The sequence below is a fragment of the Chiloscyllium punctatum genome, chromosome 5 (assembly GCF_047496795.1).
Source record: "Chiloscyllium punctatum isolate Juve2018m chromosome 5, sChiPun1.3, whole genome shotgun sequence".
NCBI lineage: Eukaryota > Metazoa > Chordata > Chondrichthyes > Orectolobiformes > Hemiscylliidae > Chiloscyllium > Chiloscyllium punctatum.
The window spans coordinates 43,324,281-43,347,586 of NC_092743.1; the positions used below are offsets into that span (position 1 = coordinate 43,324,281).

Here is a 23,306-nt window from a genome sequence, read left to right on the forward strand (position 1 = left end):
AAGCAAATAACTTTTTTTAGTAACGGAATTTTTAAATGTTCTGCTGAAGAATGACACATCTTACTTGGAAAGCTAGCTTCTTTGAGCAAGTGAGGATGTTCAGTAGTAATTATGACATTAGTACACAGTTACAAACTCAAGCATGGCTTAACTTCTTTTATAGCAAGGATAATGTATAAAAAGCTGCAGTTTATAACAATTTGTTGATCGCACCGGTGAAGCATACAATAGAACAGCCCAGCATCACTGACAGTGAACAGCTGATTGCCACATACAGCTGAACAAAAGGCAGATGTCTGAAGCTGCTGCCAGTTTAACAGGCTAATAATGACGAGTACTGACAGTTGTACCATTATCACAAGTGCAAATTCTGGCCATTTCAATCAGTGTATCAAAATTACATAGTTAGGAGTCTGACTTTGCTGCAAAAATGGGATAATGTACAGATCCAATTACAACACTTAAAAGACATTTGGATAGGTACACGGATAGGTAAAGTTTAGAAAGACATGGGCCAAACGCAGACAAAAAGGACTTGTTCGGTTTAGGAAATGTGGTTGGCCTGGACGAGTTGGGCCGAAGGGTCCATCTCCGTACTGTATGACTATAAAACCGATAATGGAAGATCTTGAGCAATGACTAAACCTTCCTAATTATTGTTTTCTCAAATTTCCAATAAGTGTCTCAAGCCTCTCACCCTGACTCCACTTGGAAACAACCATCCATCTCCACAGCCTTACCATTTGCCCAGAAGCGATGAATTCTACTGTAGCTCGTTTCTTTCCTGCCACATCATTCCTCTCCACCCATCCCAAATTTTATTTGGGCTTGAAAAGTGGAAGGCAAGACTACAAGCTTAAAAATTGCTTTTCCCTACCCCCAACCTCTGCCTCTCAAGTCGATAACAAACCCGATCCCTTTAAAAGTGGCTCCACATTTATCAGATTTCACTGGGACCTTGTTTAAGTAACAATTGGATGTAGACCCGGCACATTTGGTTGAATTGTACTACTGATTTTATCTTAAATCAAGATGCTCTCTCATTAAATTAAAACCAAGATCTTGAGAAACTGCTGAGTTTTAAAGAATTCCATGGTGACAATACACTGGCACACTTCACTTAGCCAGTTTCCAGGAGTAATCTACTTTGGGGGTGGCACGGTGGTTAGCACTGTTGCCTCACAGTGCCATGGACCCGGTTTCCTCCCACAGTCCAAAGATATGCGGGTCAGGTGAATTGGCCATGCTAAATTGCCCATCGTGCAAGGTGCATTAGTCAGAGGGAAATGGGTCTGGGTGGGTTACTCTTCAGAGGGTCTGTGTGGACTTGTTGGGCCGAAGGGCCTGTTTCCGCACGTTAGGGAATCTAATCTTATCTAACAACTTCAAAGTAGATTGCCCAGTCACCATCACAAGCTGTAGAAAATGCAATGATCAATCATCTAGATTTTCAGATCATCATAAAACTGATTTTGCAGTAATTATACAAGAGCTGCTTTGAGCTTTAAATCATCACGGAGGACTTCTTTTCCTTTCTCTCCTGCACTTATGACAGCATCCAGCCTTACAACTAGCAGCTTTTGAATAATGGCTCTCACCACAGTAGAAATTGCACTGCTCAGGGCTTAGGTTTTATATTAACCTTGAAGCAATAAAAGGGAATTACTGTCAGAGACTAGGCATTGAAAAATTGCGTACATTGACTAAGTGTCTGGTTTCTGAAGATTTTCTGGAAGGTGCCGATGGAACATGATTTGCAGAGCTTCATCACTTTCCTTATTGAGACAGGGAATGCTAACAGGCCATTTGATCATGGCCAGATGAGGACTCCTTTCTGCTTGGTATAATAGATCCCATGACAATATTTCAAAACTTATCTCAGTGTCCTCGCCAATACTTGGCTTGTTTTAGTGACGTCAATTGAGGGATAAATAGTCACCACTATATTACTACATTGGGTTCTTGCGGTCACAAATTGGTGGCCGCGCTTCCCACGTTGTGTGACAAAGCTTCAAAAGCACAGCATTGTCTATAGTCAGACTTGACAGACGCTGCATGATTTCAAGCCTTTCGTTCTTTTCTTCTTACAAAGTTTACTGTTCAACAACTGGTGCTAATGCTAACGATGGTGGCCTTTAGCCATCTGGTTGAGATCAAACACAGACTAACATCATTTAAAGCTGGAGGCTTCCCAGTTCCTTCTGCTCAGCAGCACACTGTGCAGTGTATTTATACTGTCACATCAGGGGAGTTGCTGCAATACACTGTGACATTAGCATCTAGTAATACAAGACCTAAAACTGTTTACCAAGTTGAATAATGCTTCCTACCAAGTGATAGACCTGAGCTGCACAAGTTCTAAGGCTATATATTAATGCAGTGTCAGACTAGATATTGAAAAATCGCATAGAGTTCACATAGGCACAAAATAGAAGGTAGGCCATGTTGGCCCTTGGGTCTGCTACTTGCCATTTGGTAAGATCATGTGCTGATCTGAATGCGGGGGGGGGGGAGGGGAGGAGAAGTACAGGTCCAATAACCTAACTCTCATCAGTCAAACTCTATACAATGCCAGAGCAAAAATATTCAAAGATAAGACCCCCACTGCTCCTCAGAAAAAGATTTTCACCTACAAATAACTGAGGAATTTCTCCCCATACTGATCTCAAATGGGAGACCTTATCTACTCAGTATCTGATGTGTTCAACTCTCATTCATCTAAAGCCCAATGAATACAGGACCAATCTGCCCAAACATTCAGTTGAGTGAATCTTCCGAAATTGCTTCTATTGCAATTATATACTGTCTTAAATAAAGTGACAAGAACGATATATAATGCTTCAGATGTGGTCTCGTTAACATACTATACAGCTTTTGCAAAGATTCCTTACTTTTATATTTGACTCCTCTTGCATTAAGCAACATCCCAGTTAGATACTGTACCTTCATGTGAACACTTTGTGATTCATGTACCAGAACACCACTCCTCTGTGCCACAAAGTTCTGTCATCTCTCTCCATCAAAATAGTGCCAAAGTGGACACATTCATATTTTCACGCAATATACTGTCACATTTTTTTCCCCATTCATTTAACTTTGGTTTTTTGCACAATCCTAATGTCCATTTGACAACTTATATCCCTATCTATTCTTTGTGTCATCAAATTTAGCTACCATACATTATGTGCCTTCATTAAGTCATTAATGCATGTTGTAAGTCATTGAGATCTCAGCACTGATTTCTGTGGCACTTCACTAGTTGTACCTTTGCGGAGTTGAAAATGGTTTATTTAGCTTTTTACTGTTTCCTGTTAGCTAACCAAACCTATTATTGCTAATACGTTCAAAAACAGAAATTGCTGATGCTGCCAGATCTGCTCAGTTTTCCGAGCGAGTTCTGTTTTTGTTTCTGATTTCCAGCATCTGTAGTTTTTTTTGTTTCGTGTTACAAGTTAATAATCTGCCACCTACACATGGAACTCACTGTGTCACAATCTTTGTCAAATGCCTTCAGCATTCATATCATGATTCACCTTATCTTTATTTGCCTGTTACTGCCTTAAAAAGAAGTCTAATAAATTAGTGGAACACTATTTCCCTTACACAAAACAAAGTCGACTCTACCTAATTGCATCACAATTTTCTACATTCACTACAGTTTCCTTCTTTACATTTCCTTCCTCGAATTCTTTCATCAGGTAGTTCTGAAGGAGGATCAGTTGATCCGTCCCCAAATCGAGCCCAGGTCTCCCTCCCCCAGTTGAGCCCAGGACCTGCTGATTTAACTGAACCGCAGTCCAGCTCCTTTTAACTCAATCAAAACATTGCAATGGAGTATGAAATCTGAAGAGTTCCTTAAGATGCTGTCAAAACCTGACCTGGGAGTTGAGAGGTTCCTTGTCAGAACTTAATTTTACTCCCAACAAAGGCAATGACAATTTTCTTTATTGTTTCCCACTTGAAGAATCAAAAGCTTGTTCCCTGTACCCTGCTGCCCATCTAATAGGGTAGCTTGTGGTTTTTAGCTGATCCATGCCTCAGAATTTCTTCCTATTTTTAATACATTATCATAGAAGTATAAAAGGCACAGGAGGCAGCCATTTAGACGATCATATCTGCACCAGCTCTTCAAATCAGCATTGTTACCTAGTGTCAAACTCCTCCTTATTCCCCACCCCCTCACACATTAGTTCCATCCAAAATGCCATCCAATTCCCTGCTGAATGCTTCAAATGAACTCGTCTCCATTACATTTCCAAGCAGTGCATTCCATTACATAACTATTTCTTCAGTTTTTTTTTTAAAGAAACCCCCTCGCATTAGTTTCTTTAGCAAATCACATTAAATCTGTTCACTCTGGTTCTTGATCCTTTTTCAAAATGGAAAAGTTTCCACCTATCTATTCAAAACCTCTGTCAGATCAGAGGGCGGCACGGTGGCACAGTGGTCAGCACTGCTGCCTCACAGCGCCTGAGACCCGGGTTCAATTCCCACCTCAGGCGACTGACTGCGTGGAGTTTGCAGGTTCTCCCAGTGTCTGCGTGGGTTCGCTCTGGTTTCCTCCCACAGTCCAAAGATGTGCAGGTCAGGTGAATTGGCCATGCTAAATTGCCCCTAGTGTTAGGTAAGGGGTAAATGTAGGGGTATGGGTGGGTTGCACTTCGGCAGGTCGATGTGGACTTGTTGGGCCAAAGGGCCTGTTTCCACACTGTAATGTAATGTAATCTAATCTAATCACCTCTCAGCCACCTTCTCTCCGAGGAGAACACACCCAACTTCTTCAACCTTTCCTCCAAACTGAAGCTCCAGAAACTGAAACCAATCTTGGAAATTGTTCCTATAATTTCTCCAATGCATTCACATCCTTCTTGTCATGTGATGCCCTTAAGTGTAAACAATGCTCCAGCAGAGGTTTAACAAGCATTTTATACAAGTTCAACATCACCTCTTTGCTTTTGTATTCCATGCCTTAATTAGTAAAAAGTCAAGGACACTGCACACTTCATTGAATGCTCTCTCCACCTATTCTGCCAACTTCAATGGTCTGTGCACTCATAAACCGAGGTTACTGTGTTCCTGCACCCAATAGAACTCCCTATTTCATATCATTTTTCAAAATCCCTCTGACTAAAGTGCATCACGTCTCTGTATTGAACCCAGTCTGCCACCTAATCACCCACTCCACCAACTTGTCAAAGTGCTTTCTGGAGTTCTGCACTTGACTCTCTCACAGTTCACAATTCTTTGAAGTTTTGTCATCTGCAAACTTTGAAATTGCCCTGTACATGCATTGATCCAGATCATTATTATATATCAGAAAAAACAAAGGCCCCGATACTGACCCCTGGGAAACTCCACTACAAACCTTCCATCAGCTTGAAAAATATCCATTGACTAATACTCGCTTGTTTCCTATCACTCAGCCAATTTCGTATCCATGTTGCTACTGTCCATTCACACCATGACCTACAACTGTCCTCACAGGTCTGTTGTGTGGCACTGTATCAGATTCCTTCTGGAATCCATGTAGACCACATTAAGAGTGTTACCCTCATTGACCCTTTGGGTTACCTCTTCAAAAAACTCCACCAAGTTAGTGAAATACAATTTCCACTTTATAAATCTGTGCTGACTTTTCCCAATTAGCACACATATTTCCATCTAACAAAATAGAACTATTCTATTGCAAAAATTGTTTCTAGAATCTTCCCCACCATTAAAGTTAAACTGACTGGTCTATAATTGCAGAGCTTACCTTTACAATTTTTCGTGAACAAGCCCTTAATGTTTGCCATTTTACAAACTTCTGGCATCTTCTCCAAGACTAGGGAAGACTGAAAGATTGTAGCCAATGCCCCAGCAATTTCGATCATTCCTCCTTTCAAAATCTTCGGATACATCTCATCCAGAGTCAATGCTTTGTCAGCCTTAAGAAACAATGATCTACTCAACTTTTCTGTCCTATCAATGCTTAGCCCTTATAGTAACTGAGTTTCCACCTCTTCCAACATGGCTTGGATAGCACCCCCCTCTTTGGTAAAGACAGAAGCAAAATTTTCATTTAAATACTCCACCTTCCCTGCTGCCTGTATGTGTAAATCTCTTTTTGGTCGTTTCTTTACTATTTATATGTCTACAGAAGACTTTGGGACATTGCTTTTTTGAGTACCTGTCTTTTCTCATTATTCCTCTTTGCTTTTCTAATAAGCTTTTTCGCCTCCTCTCCTGAACCTTCTGCATTCATCATGTTCTCTATCACATTTTGTGCCTGACAGGTCATAAACACTTTCTTCTTTATATGCCATAGTTTCTCTTTCCTTTGTCAGCCAGGGAGCTCTGGATTTACTTGTTCAGCCTTTCCTATTTGAGGCAATTTACCTCAACTGTACCCATCCCCTCTCTGAGCCCACCATTCAGTTACTGTTATTCCCCACCAAACCTCTTGTTTCCAGTCAATTCCGCTCAGCTCTGTTACCCCATTGAAGTCAGCTCTCCATCGAGTGAGTTTTCTTACTCTGCATTGTTGCTCGTCAGTCTGCTACATTATCCTAGGTCTTCTGATAGCAGCAGTCATTCTATCTCCTAAATGATCCCTCACTGAAACCTGCTCCTTTTGACCTGCCTTAGTTCCAAGAACCAGGTCCAACAATGTGTCCTTTCTTGTTGGACTGGACACATACTACTGTAGGAAACTCTCCTGAACACAATTCAGGAACAATTGCTCCTGGTTGCCAGTATGCCAGTCAATACTTGGGCAATTGAAGTCCCCATTATGATTTCATCATAATGTTGCAGTCTCTCTGCTCTTTCCCTGCTGCTTTATTCCTTCACATCCTTTCCACTAGTTGGTGGTCTATAGACTCTGTGGGCACCCTGCCTCAATTCCTGAGGAAGGGCTTTTGCCTGAAACGTCGATTTTCCTGCTCCTCAGATGCTGCCTGACCTGCTGTGTTTTTTCAGCACTAATCTAATCTAGACTCTGGTTTCCAGCATCTGCAATCCTTGTTTTTACCTAGTCGATTTTAACCCTACTGCGAATCCTCTTGCAAGGATGCCTGCCTTGAAGATGTTTTCCTCTCTCTCTACAAGAATCTCTGAGTCTCTCTCTCACTGCAACCCCCAGGTCATCTCCTGTCCTGAGGATTTTCAGCCATGTCCTGAAACAGACTCGCCCTCATGACCTGTCCTACCTGCCTATCTTCCTTTCCACCTATCCACTCCACCCTACCTACCCCTACCCTCCTCTCTGACCTATCACCTCCATCCCCACCCCCATTCACCAATTGTCTATGTTACTTTCTTCCAACCCCCACCCCCCTCTCATTTATCTCTCCACTCTGCAGGCACCCTGCCTCTATTCCTGATGAAGAGCTTTTGCCCGAAACATCAATTTTCCTGCTCCTCGGATGCTGCCTGACCTGCTGTGTTTTTCCAGCACCATTCTAATCTAGACTCTGGTTTCCAGCATCTGCAGTCCTTGTTTTTACCTACACCTAAAATGCTATAGTGGTGGAAGTTGTCATCATTAAGCTCTCTCAGCTTGTCCAGATATGCTCTGAGCTGCTGCCATGTTAGTAAGGGTAAAGGATGGAATAAAAATATAAAGACCTCTCATTTAGGAAAATAACGAACCTACTATTCTATCTTCAATGAAAAAGTTATTTCATTGGGCGGCACGGTGGCACAGTGGTTAGCACTGCTGCCTCACAGCGCCTGAGACCTGGGTTCAATTCCCGCCTCAGGCGACTGACTGTGTGGAGTTTGCACGTTCTCCCAGTGTCTGCGTGGGTTTCCTCCGGGTGTTCCGGTTTCCTCCCACAGTCCAAAGATGTGCAGGTCAGGTGAATTGGCCATGCTAAATTGCCCATAGTGTTAGGTAAGGGGTAGATGTAGATGTAGGGGTATGGGTGGGTTACGCTTCGGCGGGGCGGTGTGGACTTGTTGGGCCGAAGGGCCTGTTTCCACACTGTAAGTAATCTAATCTTATTTCAGAGAAGCAAGTACCATTGGTAGCCGGCCCAAACCCAACACACTACAATGTAATAAAAGTCTTTCAATCCATCAGACCTGCTCCACGAGTCAATAAGATTTTAACTGATCTGATTGCTGACTGACCCCCCCCCCCCCCCCCCCCCCCCCCACCCCCACCCCCAACCCTCAACCCTCAATGCCCTTTTAACATTGTGAACTTAAGGTCATCCAGAATTCTCTTGCCCATACCTTATTGCGTAGAGACCCTTTCCCTGATCATCCCTCAGCTTGCTGACCGCCATTAGCTCCCATTATGATTTGAAAAGATATTAACTTTGTTTTCAAATCTGTGGTGGGCCTTGCCCCTTCATATGTCTGATCTCCACTAATCCCATAACCATTCACAAGGCCTGTATTCATCCAATGCTGGTCTCCAATCATTATCAATCCACTATTGGTAGCCAAGCCTTCAATTGCTTATGATTGTAAGCTCTCAAATTCCCTCCGTACACCTTGTCTTAAATGAAGAAAGCAATGTAGAGAGGTGCCATTTCTTTAAACCTCCCTCTCTAACCAAGCTTTTCATCACAAGAGCTTATAATGTAGGAGGTAATGTTATGCCTCCCTACGGTAATGCACTGGAAATAAAGTCCTTCTATTTCCAGAGTTGTCACAAAGTTAAAATAATTTATAAATAAGTACGCAAAATTCCCCCATTTTTAATTTTGACCCAGGTTGGCATTTCTATACTTAACAATGCTTACTATTTACTATGAATAAACAGATTCTAGTTAAAAGGTAGACAATTATAAATCACTGATATATAATTCTACTAGTTAAAACACAAAATACTGAAGAAAACATCCTCTGACACAAGTATGGAGATAAACACAGTGAAAAACGGGTGCCAAGGGTGGCAGGAAAGAATGACAAGTATTTCATTTGTCCCTATCCTCACAGTTCACAGAAATGAACCTTTCGACTTGTCGGGGGACCTGCTGTTTTTGATCTTCTTCTGTTCCAGGCGCTTTGGACTTGCCTGGGGGTGGTCCTGGTACATGAATTACAAAATGTTAGTGTGCAGGTAACACAAGTAACTAAGGCAACAAATGCAATGTTGTTGTTTATAGCAACAGCAGTAGAATATGAGAGTAGGTATGTCTTGTTAGAGTTGATTATGTATAGTTTTTATCGCCTTGTGTAAGAACGGACACAATTACATTAGAAACAGTTCAGGAGGAGGTGGATCCCACTTGACCATTTTCTTTGATGTGGGACATTACCTTCTGAGGAACATTTGGACAGTTTGAGCTTGTATCCTTTGAGATTTTGCCATTTGCAGTTCAAAAAAGGTATTCTATCCTCACTGCATGAAGTTAAGACAGTGCATTATCAATATTCATATTTTGAAAGAGACACATTTTCTTCCTTCAACTCTCCCTAGGCAAAATGGCATTTTTCCCCTTTCTTCTTAATTCAACCTAACATTCTTCTCTACTGGTGTATCCTTGCATTTCTCTTCTCTTTCAATCTTTGTGCTTTGTCTTCCCATCCCAATTCAAGCTGTCATTTTCTCTACATCCCCTCCAATCAACCCAGCAATGATATCTTGCTGTAGTCCAGTGTAATCTGACATACATTTTCCACTCACTTTACACAAGCTGTTCCTTTCCCAGGAATATAGGGGTTGAAGAGATAGAAGTAATGCTCAAAGAAAAATGGATAGATCCTCTCAGATTTTTTTTCCCAGTAAACATTGATCGTGGGCTAGACTTAGTGGTTGACTCAGTAAAACTCACCAAAAGAGAGCACAAATCTACTCACCAGACTTAGAATTTAAATAGGATTCACAGATCATCTTTAGCATGTGGAACATAACTAGACTATGAGACATGATTGCAATTTTCAGACACAATGATTTACTTCCCTAATATTTACAGCTCGTGGAAATGAGAAATTTGGCACAGTAAGCAGTCATTGGCAATTGAGAAACTGGAATTGGTTCAAGGAAGGTCTCTGGAAAACTCATACTGCAAAATGCTTTGATCAGTAAATGTTACACATTAACTTCCAAAAACTGAGCTGTCACAGATTGGTGTAAGGGATGTAAATGTTTTCAGTTGGGATCACTGTACAGAACCATCCCAAAATTCCTGAACTTTCAGCAAATAGCATATCCAATAGATCCCAAGAATAAGCTAGCGTTTGTCAGGTCTAAATGAATTTTTGACAGGCCAACTCTCTTCATCAATGTCAAACCAAATCACTACCCATGAAAATTAACTTTCATAAGGGAAAGTCTCACTTGTCACATTTTAAATTATTGCTGAAGATTTAAAATAAAACCTAACTTCAAAACTTCTGAGTCTAATTGTTCTTTGTTTTCTATATGTCTGTAGAGGATTTGACATGGATTTAAATATTCAAAGTTAGATGTTTTCATATGGACTCAGGGAAGGGGTTGCTGAGGGAACATGAAAGCCTTTTGCGTGCCAGGTGAGGTTTCCTAGACTCGGGTGATTATTTTTGATACCCTAAAGGGTTTTTGGTTAGTTTGCTCTTCCCAGCTATCAATCTTCATATAGATTGGCAATCACTTTTGCACCTCTGATGAGGAACAAGAGGACAAAACATGTTCAAAGATCCAGCTCACTACAGGCTATGGGCAACCCAAGGGCATGGGGACAGGTTTGGGTTTTTGCGTATAACCCAGTAGCAGTGCCTCAGGAGGCTCTGACTTTCCCATCTGGTGGTCACTGACATTTACGGCTTCCCAGAAGAAAGTCACCTTAACAGACGGTTACCAAGTTACCAAGCACCAATCAAGGTCAGCTATTCCCAGATTTCTTTTTAAAACCTTTATAGTTCCTTTAATAAATCTGCAAGTGCATTATCCCAGTGATCAACGTCACATTGTCACTGATAAGGCCAAGACAGTGCCCTCAGAATTGCTGCTCTATCCTGATTCCCACAGCACAGGGATTCATAAAACAAACACGTAGCAGTTAAAACGTCCTCAGATAAACTAGGAGCAGTCACCAACTGATCAATATCCAGCTGATCTGCACTCACTGACACTTGGGATGTTACACAATACCTTCATGACAAATGTCCACCTCAGAATGGAGTTAGTGGAGATGCCCTGGAAATGAGGAAGTTATGTCATTGGTAAGATGCCCCTCGGAGGCCATCCAATTCCAGTATATCTTTCCTTAAAAATGGGAATGAAAAATAATGTCCGCAGTACTCCAGGAACACCCTGTTGAGTTGTGACAAGCTTTCCCTATTTTTGAACTCCAGCCTCTAGAAATGAAGGCCAAAGCTCCATTTGGTGGACCAGCTTCATCTGTTTCATGCACAAATCTCCCAGATCCTGCTGTGTTGCAGTTTGTTTTGGAGTCCCTCTCCATTTAAATAATTGTTAGCTTCCGATTTTTCCAACCCAGGTGCATGACTTCCTAGTTCCCTACATTAAATGTCATTTGCCAAGCTTTTGCCCACACACTCGGCCTATGCACCCTTGCAAATTCCTTATATCCTCATCATAATTGCCCTCCCAACTATTTTTGTATAATCGGTAAACTTAAATATATCACACACTGCCCCCTCTTCCAAGTCATTGGTATAGACTCAACAAAGACCCAGGAATTCAGACTCTGTTTTCAGCATTCTAATCAAACCTCAATGTATGCACTTTACCCAAATATCACAAGCTCCTCCCTTCTGCAATATAACCTTTGGTATGGCACCTTATCAAATGCCTTATGAAAATTGAAATGCACTATATCTAATGGGATTCAACCATGGTTACTTTATCCTTGGAGAACTCTAGCTAATTTGTCAATTTCACAAAAACCATGTTGATTCTGTTTGATTGCATTAAGCTTTTCTAAATGGATAATTTCTTCCTTAATAATAGACTCTAACATTTTCCCAATGACAAATAGTAAGCAAACTGGCCTATACGTTCCTGCTTCCTGTCTTCCTCTCTCCTTGAACAGGCTGTCACAGGTGACTTTCCAATCCACTGAAACCTTCCTACAATCCAGTGAGTTCTAGAATATTTCAACCAATGCTTCCACTACCTCTGCAGCCTCTTCTTTTAAAGCCCTTGGATGCAGACCATCAGATCCTGATGCTTTGTCTGCCTTCAGTCCAGGCAGATTGTCAAATACTTTATCCCTTACAATAGAGACCATTACGAGACCTTTCCATTAGCACCTTGCTTGTCTGATACATTTGAGATGCTTACAATATCATCTACCATGAAAATTGGTTTAAATATTCCTGATGAAGGTCTTTTGCCCGAAATGAGATTATCCTGCTCCTCGGATGCTGCCTGACCTGCTGTGCTTTCCCAGCACCACTCTAATCTACAGTCTGATTTCCAGCATCTGCAGCCCTTATTTTTGCTCCATTAAATGATGTGACCTACTCCCCATTATGAATTCCTCAGTCGCATCCTCCAAGTGTACCCCTCCCTTACTTTAACTACTCTCTTTTTATATACTCCAAGCTCTTGCTGTCTGTCTTCTATTTCTTGCCAATTTACTTTCCAATTCATGCTATCCGATTTTTAAGCTTTTCAGTCATCTGCTGCCAGTTCCTGAAGAAATTTTCAATTCTCTGGCCTAACAGAACTTTTACCACTTTGTCTTTATAATACAGTTTTTAAACTGGATACTTGCCTTGACTGCCTTTGTTAACCACAGGTGGTACATCCTTCATGGTCAGACAGAATGTAAACAGACACTTTGGTCCAACCAGTCTGTGCCGACCCTAATCCCAAATTAAACTAGTCCCATCTGTCTGCACTTGGCCTATAACCTTCTAAATATTTCTTATTCACGTACTTATCTAAATGCCTTTTAAATGTTATAACTGTACCTGCATGAATACTTCCTCTGGAAGTTCATTCCACACATGAATCACCCTGTATAAAAATAATTGCTCCTAATGTCTGATTTTAAAATCTTTCTTCTTTCACCTTAAAAATATGCCCTCGAGTCTTGAAACCCCCTACTCTCAGGAAAAGACACCTGCCATTCACCTTATCTATAACCCCCTATACGGTCACCCCTCAACCCCCTATTCACCAGTGAAAGTAGTATCAGCCTATCCAGCCTCTCCTTATAATTCAAACCCTCCATTCCCAGCAACACCATGGTAAATCTCTTCTGAACCCTTTCCAGCTTAATAATACCTTTCCTAAAGGAGGGCAACTAGAACTGGACAGAGCACTTCAGAAGAGGCCTCACCAATGCCCTGTATAACCTCAACATAATACCCCAACTCCAAAACTCAAAGGTGTTCTTAACTATCCTGATGGAAACTTAAAGAATTATGTATCTGAACTATTAGGTCTCTCTGCCCACAACACATCCTAAGGCCCTACTTTTAATTGTGTATGTCCTGCCCTTGTTTGTGTTACCAAAATTCAATACCGTGCATCTATCCAAATTAAACTCCATCTGCCACTCCTCAGTCCATTGACCCAATTGATCAAAGTCTCTTTGTAATCTTAGATAACCTTCTTTGCTGTGAACTATACCAATCTGGAGATCATCCGCAAACTTCTTCATTACGCCTTTTATATTCTCATCTACATCATTTATATAAATATTAAACAAAAGTGGACCAACTCCCATCCGTGTGGAACACTGCTGGTCACAGGCCTCCAGTCTGAAAAAAATTAGCAAGTTACCAGGCCAGAGAGGCCGGGGAAATCGCTCCTATTCCTTTCGAGGAACCTGTCAATGTTCACCTGGAGCACTAGGACCCTGGCCTGCCACTAGCCATTATCCCAACCTATTATCTCAGCCACTCCTAAACAGTAAACTCCCAGTCAGTCTCCTGTAACTCTCCCCAACTAAACACTAACTGAACCAAATGCCTGCCAGTCCCGGAAGGCTAAATGTAAAGCCTCAATCTACCTCAACAAAATGGCTGGCCACACCAACCAGAGCCTTGTCTTCAAACCCTTCCATCTTAGTCCCATCTTGGTAGTTCCCCGAGGTGTATCTGACCTGGACAAGGCCCATGTTAATAGTGTCAGGGTGCTTCCTCCGAGTGCATGCCCTCCACTGAGAGGGGCCTGTTGTCCTTTGTGGGAGATTAGGGAAAGCAAATGGAATTGACAAGGTGAAAGGGCTCAAAATCAACACTGGGCATGTGTTTAATTTTCAATGCCTGCTAACATTAAGCCCACACGCGTGAGTGCTGTACAACACTGGCAAACTGGTACCTAATTACCAGGCAGCTGGGGACACCATTCCTCTGTCAATGGTCAGTGTGGCACCGCACTCCCACTGCTGACCTCATCTGTCACTTCCACCTAGGCCTACTCACTCTCAGAGGCTGCCTTCTTCCAGGTATCTGCCGGGAACAGAATCTCCCCGCTGGCCCTTACAGCTTAGAATTCCCAAAACGGATTGCAGCCTGTTCACATCGACACTCCCATCTGCCGGGTGGCTGACTGACTCAATTTGGAGTCTGCAAGGCCTCCATTCACACCCTGACTGGAGCCCATTGAACAGTGAAGCTGAAACAGATCGCTGCTGGTCTCCATCACATCCTCCCACTCCAATCTGAAAGAACTATCTGGAAATCACATGCAAACACTGTGGCTGAATTTAAAAGCAAACATGAAAGCACTGTTGAAGTGTTCAGGTCCCCCACACACCATTAGTACCCCTCACTCTGGGTGGGTATAACTGATAAACTTCAGCCTTGTCTTTCTTATCATGTTAATGGCTGATGAAAATTTGAGTATCCAATATTGGGGTACTAGGATGCGATTGTGTAAGGTTTTTAAAGACATTTGGGAGGGGGTTCATCTGAGCTAGGCAGTGCAGGTCAGACTGCATATATTTGGTGTTAGCCAGTACGGCAGATTCAGTAATGTGACCCCCCCACCCGCCCCCAATTAAATCTGTATCTTCAAGTTTTGTTCTTTCAGCCCAAGATGTGACGTTTCTCAATAAGCGCTTTTCCATCTGACTGGCTACTTGTTGATATAGATCCCAGGTATCCATACAGCACACCATACAACTTTGTATGATCATTGCAAATTGCAGATTAAAACCTCACAAAGTCTGCAGCATACTGGTAAATGTAATGAAGGCCATTTGTCTACCACCATTTTCAAAATAAAATCTAAAGGTCACCTTTTTAGAAACAAACTAGCAGGTAAATGTGACATTTTTACATTCTGTTTTACTTATTCATAAGGACAGAATCAGTGTTTTACTTTTGATACACCGATGTTATTAGCAATTACCATTTCTGATACGGAGATAAAATGCTTAATGGGCTACTGTCTGTTAACTAGCTCAATTTAAAAAGATTAATGCCACTGCTAACATATCACATGATGCAAAGTTGTACTGGCACACTGAACATTTATCTAACATCACAAACAGTAAATTCTAGGCTGCAGTAACTGTAATCCATGGAAAGATTTAATTAATCTCTGCTGCTCTATAACGTGTTGGCTATTGCACTGTATTAGCAACGCAAATGCATCACTTCTAATTGAATTCAGTGATCTTGTAATTTTGTGCATTAACAGCAGAGAAAATTTTAAAAATTAGCAATGTTGCTGGATCATCTATAAAACCTAACTAGCTCTTTACTGTCTATTCTGGAAGGGAAGCACAATAGCTGTATCTGGCTCCAATACAATCCAGACTACATTCTTGATTCTTAATGCTCTCTGAAGTGGTTCAAACATGTCACTCAAGATTTGTATGGCACAGGAGGTGGTCACTTGGTCCACTGTGCCTGACCTACATCTTGGCAACAACTATCCAATTAGTCCCACTCTCTGGCTCCTTCTCCATAAATGATTCTTTTTCAAGTAGGTAAGAAATCTCTTTTGAAACCTACAATTGCACCATTTTCCATCACCTTTTCAGGAAATGCGTACATTGGGAGAAACAAAATCTCATTATCTCCCCACAGTCGGCGCCCTCTGCTTAATTTCAAAAATACTTTATTCATAAAAATATGCTTATACACACAGTCATTGAAACAGCTCAGTTCTGTACAGTAGCATAAGAAACAAACAAATATTGGAGTTAGATTCTATCCAGGAAACAACCCAAAGGCATTTCTTACTTGTACACGACTATATTTGCATACATTTGTAGCATTGGGAGGGTCCAATAAGTGAAAGGACCCCCATTTAAATTTCGGCAGAAAGATGTTAAATGGTGGTGCTAACCCACTCCGCGCCTTGGTGGCAGCTGCCCCAAGCTTTAGCATTTACGGTCTCTCCTGTTGGTATAAACCGAGGAGGGAACTGTTTGCACTCAGCTGTTAAGCAGAAGAACTTACCCAGAAGGCAGTGCTTCCTTCTGAGGGTCACTAGAGTTGAGCAATTTACCAATACAGCCCAAATCCCCAGAAGAAATAGTCGTAAAAGCAGAACAAATATGGAGTATGGATCACAGGAAGATATAGTGTTAGTTGATTCAAATATGTAAAAATACTGCAACAATTAACATTGTAAATCTGTCAAAAATGTCAGTGGGGGGGGGGGGGGGCGCGGCAAACTGACCTACACTCTCCTTCGTGGCATGAGATTCAACAGTAAGATTGTGTGTTAGCGTGCTTGAAACAATTCTAACAGATTATGCATTTTAAGAGAGTTGTTCATACATTTTTTTTTAAAAACGTGCAAAACACATATTACAGGTATAATTATACAGTTCAGTAATGCTATGTTCGATTGTTCATTTACCAACAGGATTGAAAACAAGATCACAGTGACTTCATGCAAAAAAAAACAAACAATCTGATAATGCTATGCTACAGAATTTGACCAGAAATGCAGTGCCCATAGCTCCTTCTGAGAGATCAAATGAAAATGCTTCATTCACTGTTTTCCATGAAAAGATTGCTCTCAGTCCAGAACAACGTATGTATGTTCTTTTGGCAAATTAATATTGTATTTCAAAGCTTTAATTAATTTCAAGAAATAAAAGTCAACATTTTGGCATCCAGCAGATTAGCAGGTACGATCATTACCAGATTTAAGATCATAATCTAATTTAACTGATTGCCATCAGAGCAACTGGACCAACACAGACAGATCTTAAAGTCCCTGAGCTGGGAGATAGTGGAGGTGAAGAAAATGGAAAGAAGAAAAATTGGCTAGACGTTAGAACTTGTCAAAAGACATTCAAGGACCTGACTCTATGATTGCAACTGCAGAATACATGTGTGCAGATTTCAAGCGAGTAGGACTGTGTTTGGCTCCCCCTATGGTAAAAGAGCTACTGAGAGTAGACAGGAATTTAGACAAGGTACAGAAGTGTTGGCTGCCCCGGTGGGCTTGTATGTAACAACCAGTGGTGACTTCATGAAGAAATCAGCAAAATAAAGATACCAAACTCAAACTCGGATGTAAAGCAATGCTATAATATCTGCATTTTTTTTTTAAAATTAGACTAGAAGAATAGAACATAGGTCTTAACTTCTTGAAGAAAGCACTAAGGACACAGTAAAATCATTTCACTCACCAACGCAGAGACTGTGTATCATTGCCCAGATATAGCCTCCTGGGTCAAACTGAAACACAGGAAGTTTTTTTTAGGTTAAGAAAACACACACTCATTGCTTCATAGCTCCCCTACATGGAGATTCAAGAGAACTGCAGAAGTAAATTATATAAAACACACTGGAAATATTGATAACATGTACAGTCTACTCACTTCTCAGAACAACACACAAATGAATATAACAAACTTAAAGAGTAAGGAAAAAGTTATTAGAAACAGCCATCCCATCCTTTTCTTGATAAGTCAGTCCTGCTTACCTTCTGGCTGCAACTCAGTTAAACTACATAAACTGGACTAAAACATGAGCACTGTTAACATACAGTTTTATCAGAGTGACCACAGGTCAGTAATCTCTCTTTACAAGGGCTCATAAACACTTAGGAGATATTCCAACAGATGGTTACATAAGAAATAATCAAGATCAATTATTAGTTTCATCAGATTACAGTACATTTTCCACATGGAACCATTTTCAGGACATTTAAATACAAAACACCCTGTAATGGATTCAATCAAAATACTTCAACAATATCAGGTAACAAATCTGAAATCAACAGATATTGTCAAGCCAATGACTGGAAACAGAAAGTGAACACTTTAAGCATTAACACAAACCCCACAGGCACAGCAACTGACGGCAAGTGGATGTAAATTATTACATCATGTACAATTGTAACCACAGGCCAGAGACCAGAGATCCTGGGGAAAGATATATTTATGAAGCTCCCCAGTAAAGTTCCTGCTTTATCCTACAAAGTTAGAATTTGCTATCCCAACCAGGATTTGGTTTGGGGGGTTTTCTAGATTAATGACTTACACTAACAAATAATAAAAAAAATCATATTGCACTGAAACACCTGCAAGCAGAACCAAATTAATGTGAAACTTGAATAAGGTAGTGACCTTATTCTATATAATTAGATCATTAAAAGAAAGGTGCATACAGGCAAGGAACTGCATTGTAGAAATCAAATAGTCTTGGATTCCAGCCAATCAATCTGAGATGGTGGCAATGGGTCTCTACATCCAAGGGGAAAGGAAAACTGAGCAATACTCTCACTCCCACCAAAGGACGCACGTAAGAAATGTAAGCACAGGCTTGGAAGCAGGCCATTGTCACCCAGGAAGCAGCTTGTAGCACTGGATAACACGAATTTATGGCACTTTAATCTCATACTATGCACAAATAATTATAAGCCATGGTCTTCTCAGCGTTTGATTAGAATAATTTTGGCATAAAAGACTCTGTAATTAGTGTGTCAGTGCATAGGCTTGCTATTCCTGAAGTAATAAGATATGCTGCTTTAAAATAATTCCCCGCACAATGTGCTTCTAGCAGAAGTGCCTCACTGGGTTGTTCTGTTGCACTGGGTGGGGGATGGCAGAAAAGATGACAAAAAGTATACCTTGTGTCAGAAGTTGGTTCAAAACTATGGTGTAATTAATTCAGAGAGTATGGAAATTAATATTAATTCATTACAAACTTGACTCTGTATCTTAATTCTGCTCCTGTGTTGTTTGGAGTCAAGGTCATAAAAGGGTATTATCTCCCACTGGGATATCACAGTTCATAGGATTTGGTGCTAACATGGGCATTTTTATTTCAAGTGTCGGGAAATATAGATTATTAGATGTGCTGCACCCTCCAGTGCTAGAAAAGGAGTTTATTCTTCCATGTATGGTGGATCCTGGGAACAGGGATGATCAGCGGTCAGCTCTGGGAGCCTTACTTATCAGTAAACTTCTCTGCCCCTTCCACTATCTGAAAGCATCTCAAACTTTTAACCCAGCCCTCATGAACTTTCAATCAAGCCTTTTTAAACAGATTTTTAAAAAAGTTATCTTAAGAAGTTGATGTAGTTTTGCTCAAGAGTCAAGGGACCTTTGACCTCCAAAGCGTTCAGGAAACTTTTCTGTTTAAAACAAAAAAGAGCAGAGTGAGCTGTCCTCATCCAGGAGTGTCTAATGACACAGTGTTGAGGGGCTTGGCTTTTCTGTTTATGTCTTTTAAAGAAAGAGTAAGAGCTGATGGGGGAAAGGGGGTCATTGGCAGAAATCATATACGCACACTCCACTCTGACCCACCAGTGACCAACACCTACATTCTGTGAAGAAACAATAAAATGCATTAAGGATATCAAATTATCAAACAAATAGTTCATAGGACAGATGTCACTCACTTACCTGAGAGTCATTGTATGCCAAAATGACAGCAGATAAAGGAAACATAAACATACTGAAAGAGAAGCATCCAGATACAAAATTAGTAAGCTCCAGTCATGTTTTACCTTATAAACATTCCTTAGCAATGGAATTCTGCACTGCTTTAATAGAATAACTAAGATTATAGTATGCATTCAGCATAAAGGCTACTTGATCCAAACGTGCTCCGTCATTTGTTAACCTCAGTAGTTTTTAATTCTCTTTGATAGGTGAATTCCACGGCCTTTTCTATTAAAGGATATTTTTTTCCTGATGCAAATCAGTGTATTGTTTATCAACTTGAATTTCCTCTAGATCTACTGTCTACTGCCTCCATCGATTAACTGCAGATTCCAAAATTACTTTGGTGATCAATTCACGGCATTACACAATTTGAATTTGCGTATGGAGGTCACCCACCTAGTTTTCCCTCACCTCATACGGCATCTCCTGTATGTACTCAGTGTTAAACTACACCACTCTTCAACTGTTCAACATTCTGCAAACATTCATTCAATAGGGACTGTAATCTATAACATTTGACAAATATGCAAAAGAGTAAGATATCAATAGGTCACTGAACAAACATACCCGAGGAACTTCAGCCAAGACAACTTCTGTGTAAAAGAAGAATTAAGAAACAATGATTTGTAATCAGTTACAACTTGATTGTCAGTATTTTGCTTTACTTTCTGAAGCACAGCGTCAACATTTAAGCTAGTTTATGTTCAAATGTGAAACAGAAATCACAAGGCGAGACCTTTTGATCTATCAAACCAGTCAAGGTTTTGTCTTAATAGTGAAGCTATCCAGTCGAAGCACATTTCCTCACGTTTCAAAATATTGTTAGAGATTTTTTGAAGTGTTAATCTAATTCCCACTTGTCACAATGTACTTCATTTTAAAAGCCTCTTATTGTAATGCATTCCTTATTTCAATAACCCTCCATAAGACAGCATTTCTTTTAATCTTACCAGGCGACTTTATGACATTTTGTGTTCACAAGTGCAAGAAATAGCACTATAGATAACAATACCGTTCTAAAATTTGGATTTGACATTGTAATAAATTATCTCCAGGTTACAACATGCCCTCAACCTACTCGCAGAGAAAGACCAGCCTTTAAAAGAGCACAATACTTTCACTCCTCCTTCAGACTCCTGCAAGCAGCAAACACAAATTCAATCCTGAACACTTCAACATTTAGTTTATCCATATTTGGAGTATTGGGTGTAGTTCTGATTGCAGAACACTAATGGAAGGATGTGGAGGCTTTGGAGAGGGTGCAGAAGTAGTTTCTCAGGATGTTGCCTGAATTAGAGTCTATTAGCTATAAGGAGAGGTTGGATAGATTTGGATTGTTTTCAGTCGAGCATTAAGAGGCTGAGGAGCGATCTGGTAAAAGTTAATGAAATTATGAGGCATGAGTAGTGTTGATAGGCAGTCTTTTTCCCAGGGAGTACACGTCAAATACTAGGGCCTTAGCTTTAAGGTGTTAATTGAAAGGAGATATGTGAAGCAAGGTGTATTTACACGGAGTGGAAGGTGCCTAGAACACGTCGTCATAAAAAGTGGTAGAAGCAAATGCGATGGCAACATTTAAGGCAGGGAATAGAGTGACACAGACCAGATACAGGCAGGTGGGATTGGTTTAGAATGGCACGGTCAACATAGACATGACAGGCTGAAGGGCCTGTTCCTGTGCTATACTATTCTACGTTCTTGATATTCTGCTGTCAATTTGTACTTAGTAGAAAGTCAAGGTTGACTAACTTTATTTTGAAACCAAAAGTCCTCAATACAGAGGTGTGAAGGTGGATAGAGCAGATTCAAAACCATTCACAAAAAGCAGCGTTTAGATTAGATTACTTTACAGTGTGGAAACAGGCCCTTCGGCCCAACAAGTCCACACCGCCCCACCGAAGCGTAACCCACCCATACCCCTACATCTACATCTACCCCTTACCTAACACTACAGGCAATTTAGCACGGCCAATTCACCTAACCTGCACATCTTTTGGACTGTGGGAGGAAACCGGAGCACCCGGAGGAAACCCACGCAGAACAAGGGGAGAACGTGCAAACTCCACACAGTCAGTCGCCTGAGACGGGAATTGAACCCGGGTCTCTGGCGCTGTGAGGCAGCAGTGCTAACCACTGTGCCACCGTGCCGCCCATAAGTTCATTCACTTTTTATTGTATAACTGCACTGTAGATGTATACTTCCAGTATACGCATGTGGATAATGCTGAAGATAGCACATTTCCTGCCCTTCTTTTGCCCCCATAATGGTATTGTGAGGGTAAATGTTCTGGTGACCTTTTGTGGGAGCACTATTGTATTAGATAGGAAATTCCAGGTTTTGACTCAGTGATACGGATGGTGAGGCAGCATGTTTCCAAATTAATAACGGATGATAGGAGTTGGTAAGGAGTGGAAGCACTGGTTCCCTTATTATGTTGCTACTCCTGTCCTTTTTGGTGGGACGGGCATGTGCCATCATTGATTAATGTTTGGCAAGTTGCTGCAGCCATAGTGCATTCATAGGGAAGGGAGATATGATACTCAGTGACAGAGAGGAGAAAGCAACCATTACTTAACTGTCTCAAGTGTTGTTGCAGCTGTACACATTCAGGTACGTAGCAAATATCAATCACCCTCCTGGCTGGAGTCTCACAGATTGTGAAGAAGCTTTAGGGTATGGAAGTGGCTCACTCTTTACAGAACATCCAAGTAACTCAGTGTTAACGTGCCTGATCCAACTACCTTCTGCCCAATGACAACCACTGGACAATGATGATTGATAATCCAACTATATCCATTCCTCTGAAGTTCAAGCAATGCTGCTTTGACCTTTGCTTGTTGGAAATGCATTACTTGTGCTGTGAGCATTGTGTGTCGCTAATTAGCCTAAGCTATGTATTCATGCTGCTCGCTGACGCAGATGGCATCCAATTCCTCATCATCGGTGGAATGCCAAATGGAATTAAACATTGTTGAAAAGAGTTGCAAAAGGCTTGCAAACCTGGCTTAGAGTGGTAGTGACATTACAGCTGTCTGCAAGGCACAGAGCTCACATATCTATATAGTTTAATTTTGGCACGGAGGGAATTAAAATGTTTCTCATCTAGATGGTAATAGATACAGAGAGAAAGGAATGTACAATCAATCAATCAGAGAAAAGTGACAATTGAAAAGGATGACCCAAAGAGTCTTCAGAGGGATACAGACAGGTTAAGGTTCATAGAATGTGGTGCTGGAAAAGTACAGCCAGTCAGGCAGCATCCAAGAAGAGTCGACGTCTTGAGCATTAATCAGGAATTTATGCTTGAAACGTTGACTCTCCTGCTCATCAGATGCTGTCTGACCGGCTGTGCTTTTCCAGCATTGCTTTTTTTGACTCTGACCTCCAATCCTCACTTTCTCCCAGATTAAGGTTCATCCCAAGCAGCTGCATGACGCAGGACTCTAGACTCTACAGTCTGGGGACACACAAAGACATACATTGACTGTGCCTGGACAACCATCAACTCGGTGAAAGACGCTCTTTGGTCTGCTTGAACCTTGTTG

General features: G+C 41.1%; 1 protein-coding gene across 12 annotated transcripts in view; it reads right to left on the bottom strand.

Annotated features, from left to right (window-relative positions):
* LOC140477023 (UDP-N-acetylglucosamine transporter TMEM241 homolog) overlaps positions 1–23,306 on the bottom strand; it is a 225,545-nt gene that overhangs the window by 181,565 nt on the left and 20,674 nt on the right. For all 12 annotated transcript variants that reach the window (XR_011960639.1, XM_072570135.1, XM_072570133.1 and 9 more), the window contains exons 6-8: positions 20,328–20,353; positions 19,719–19,770; positions 17,496–17,544 (exon numbers count right to left, since the gene is read on the bottom strand). Coding sequence is in view for 11 of the 12 variants with exons in the window: in XM_072570135.1 (XP_072426236.1) it covers positions 17,496–17,544; positions 19,719–19,770; positions 20,328–20,353 (127 nt within the window). In the remaining variant the exon portion in view is untranslated. The remainder of the gene's footprint in view (positions 1–17,495; positions 17,545–19,718; positions 19,771–20,327; positions 20,354–23,306) is intronic.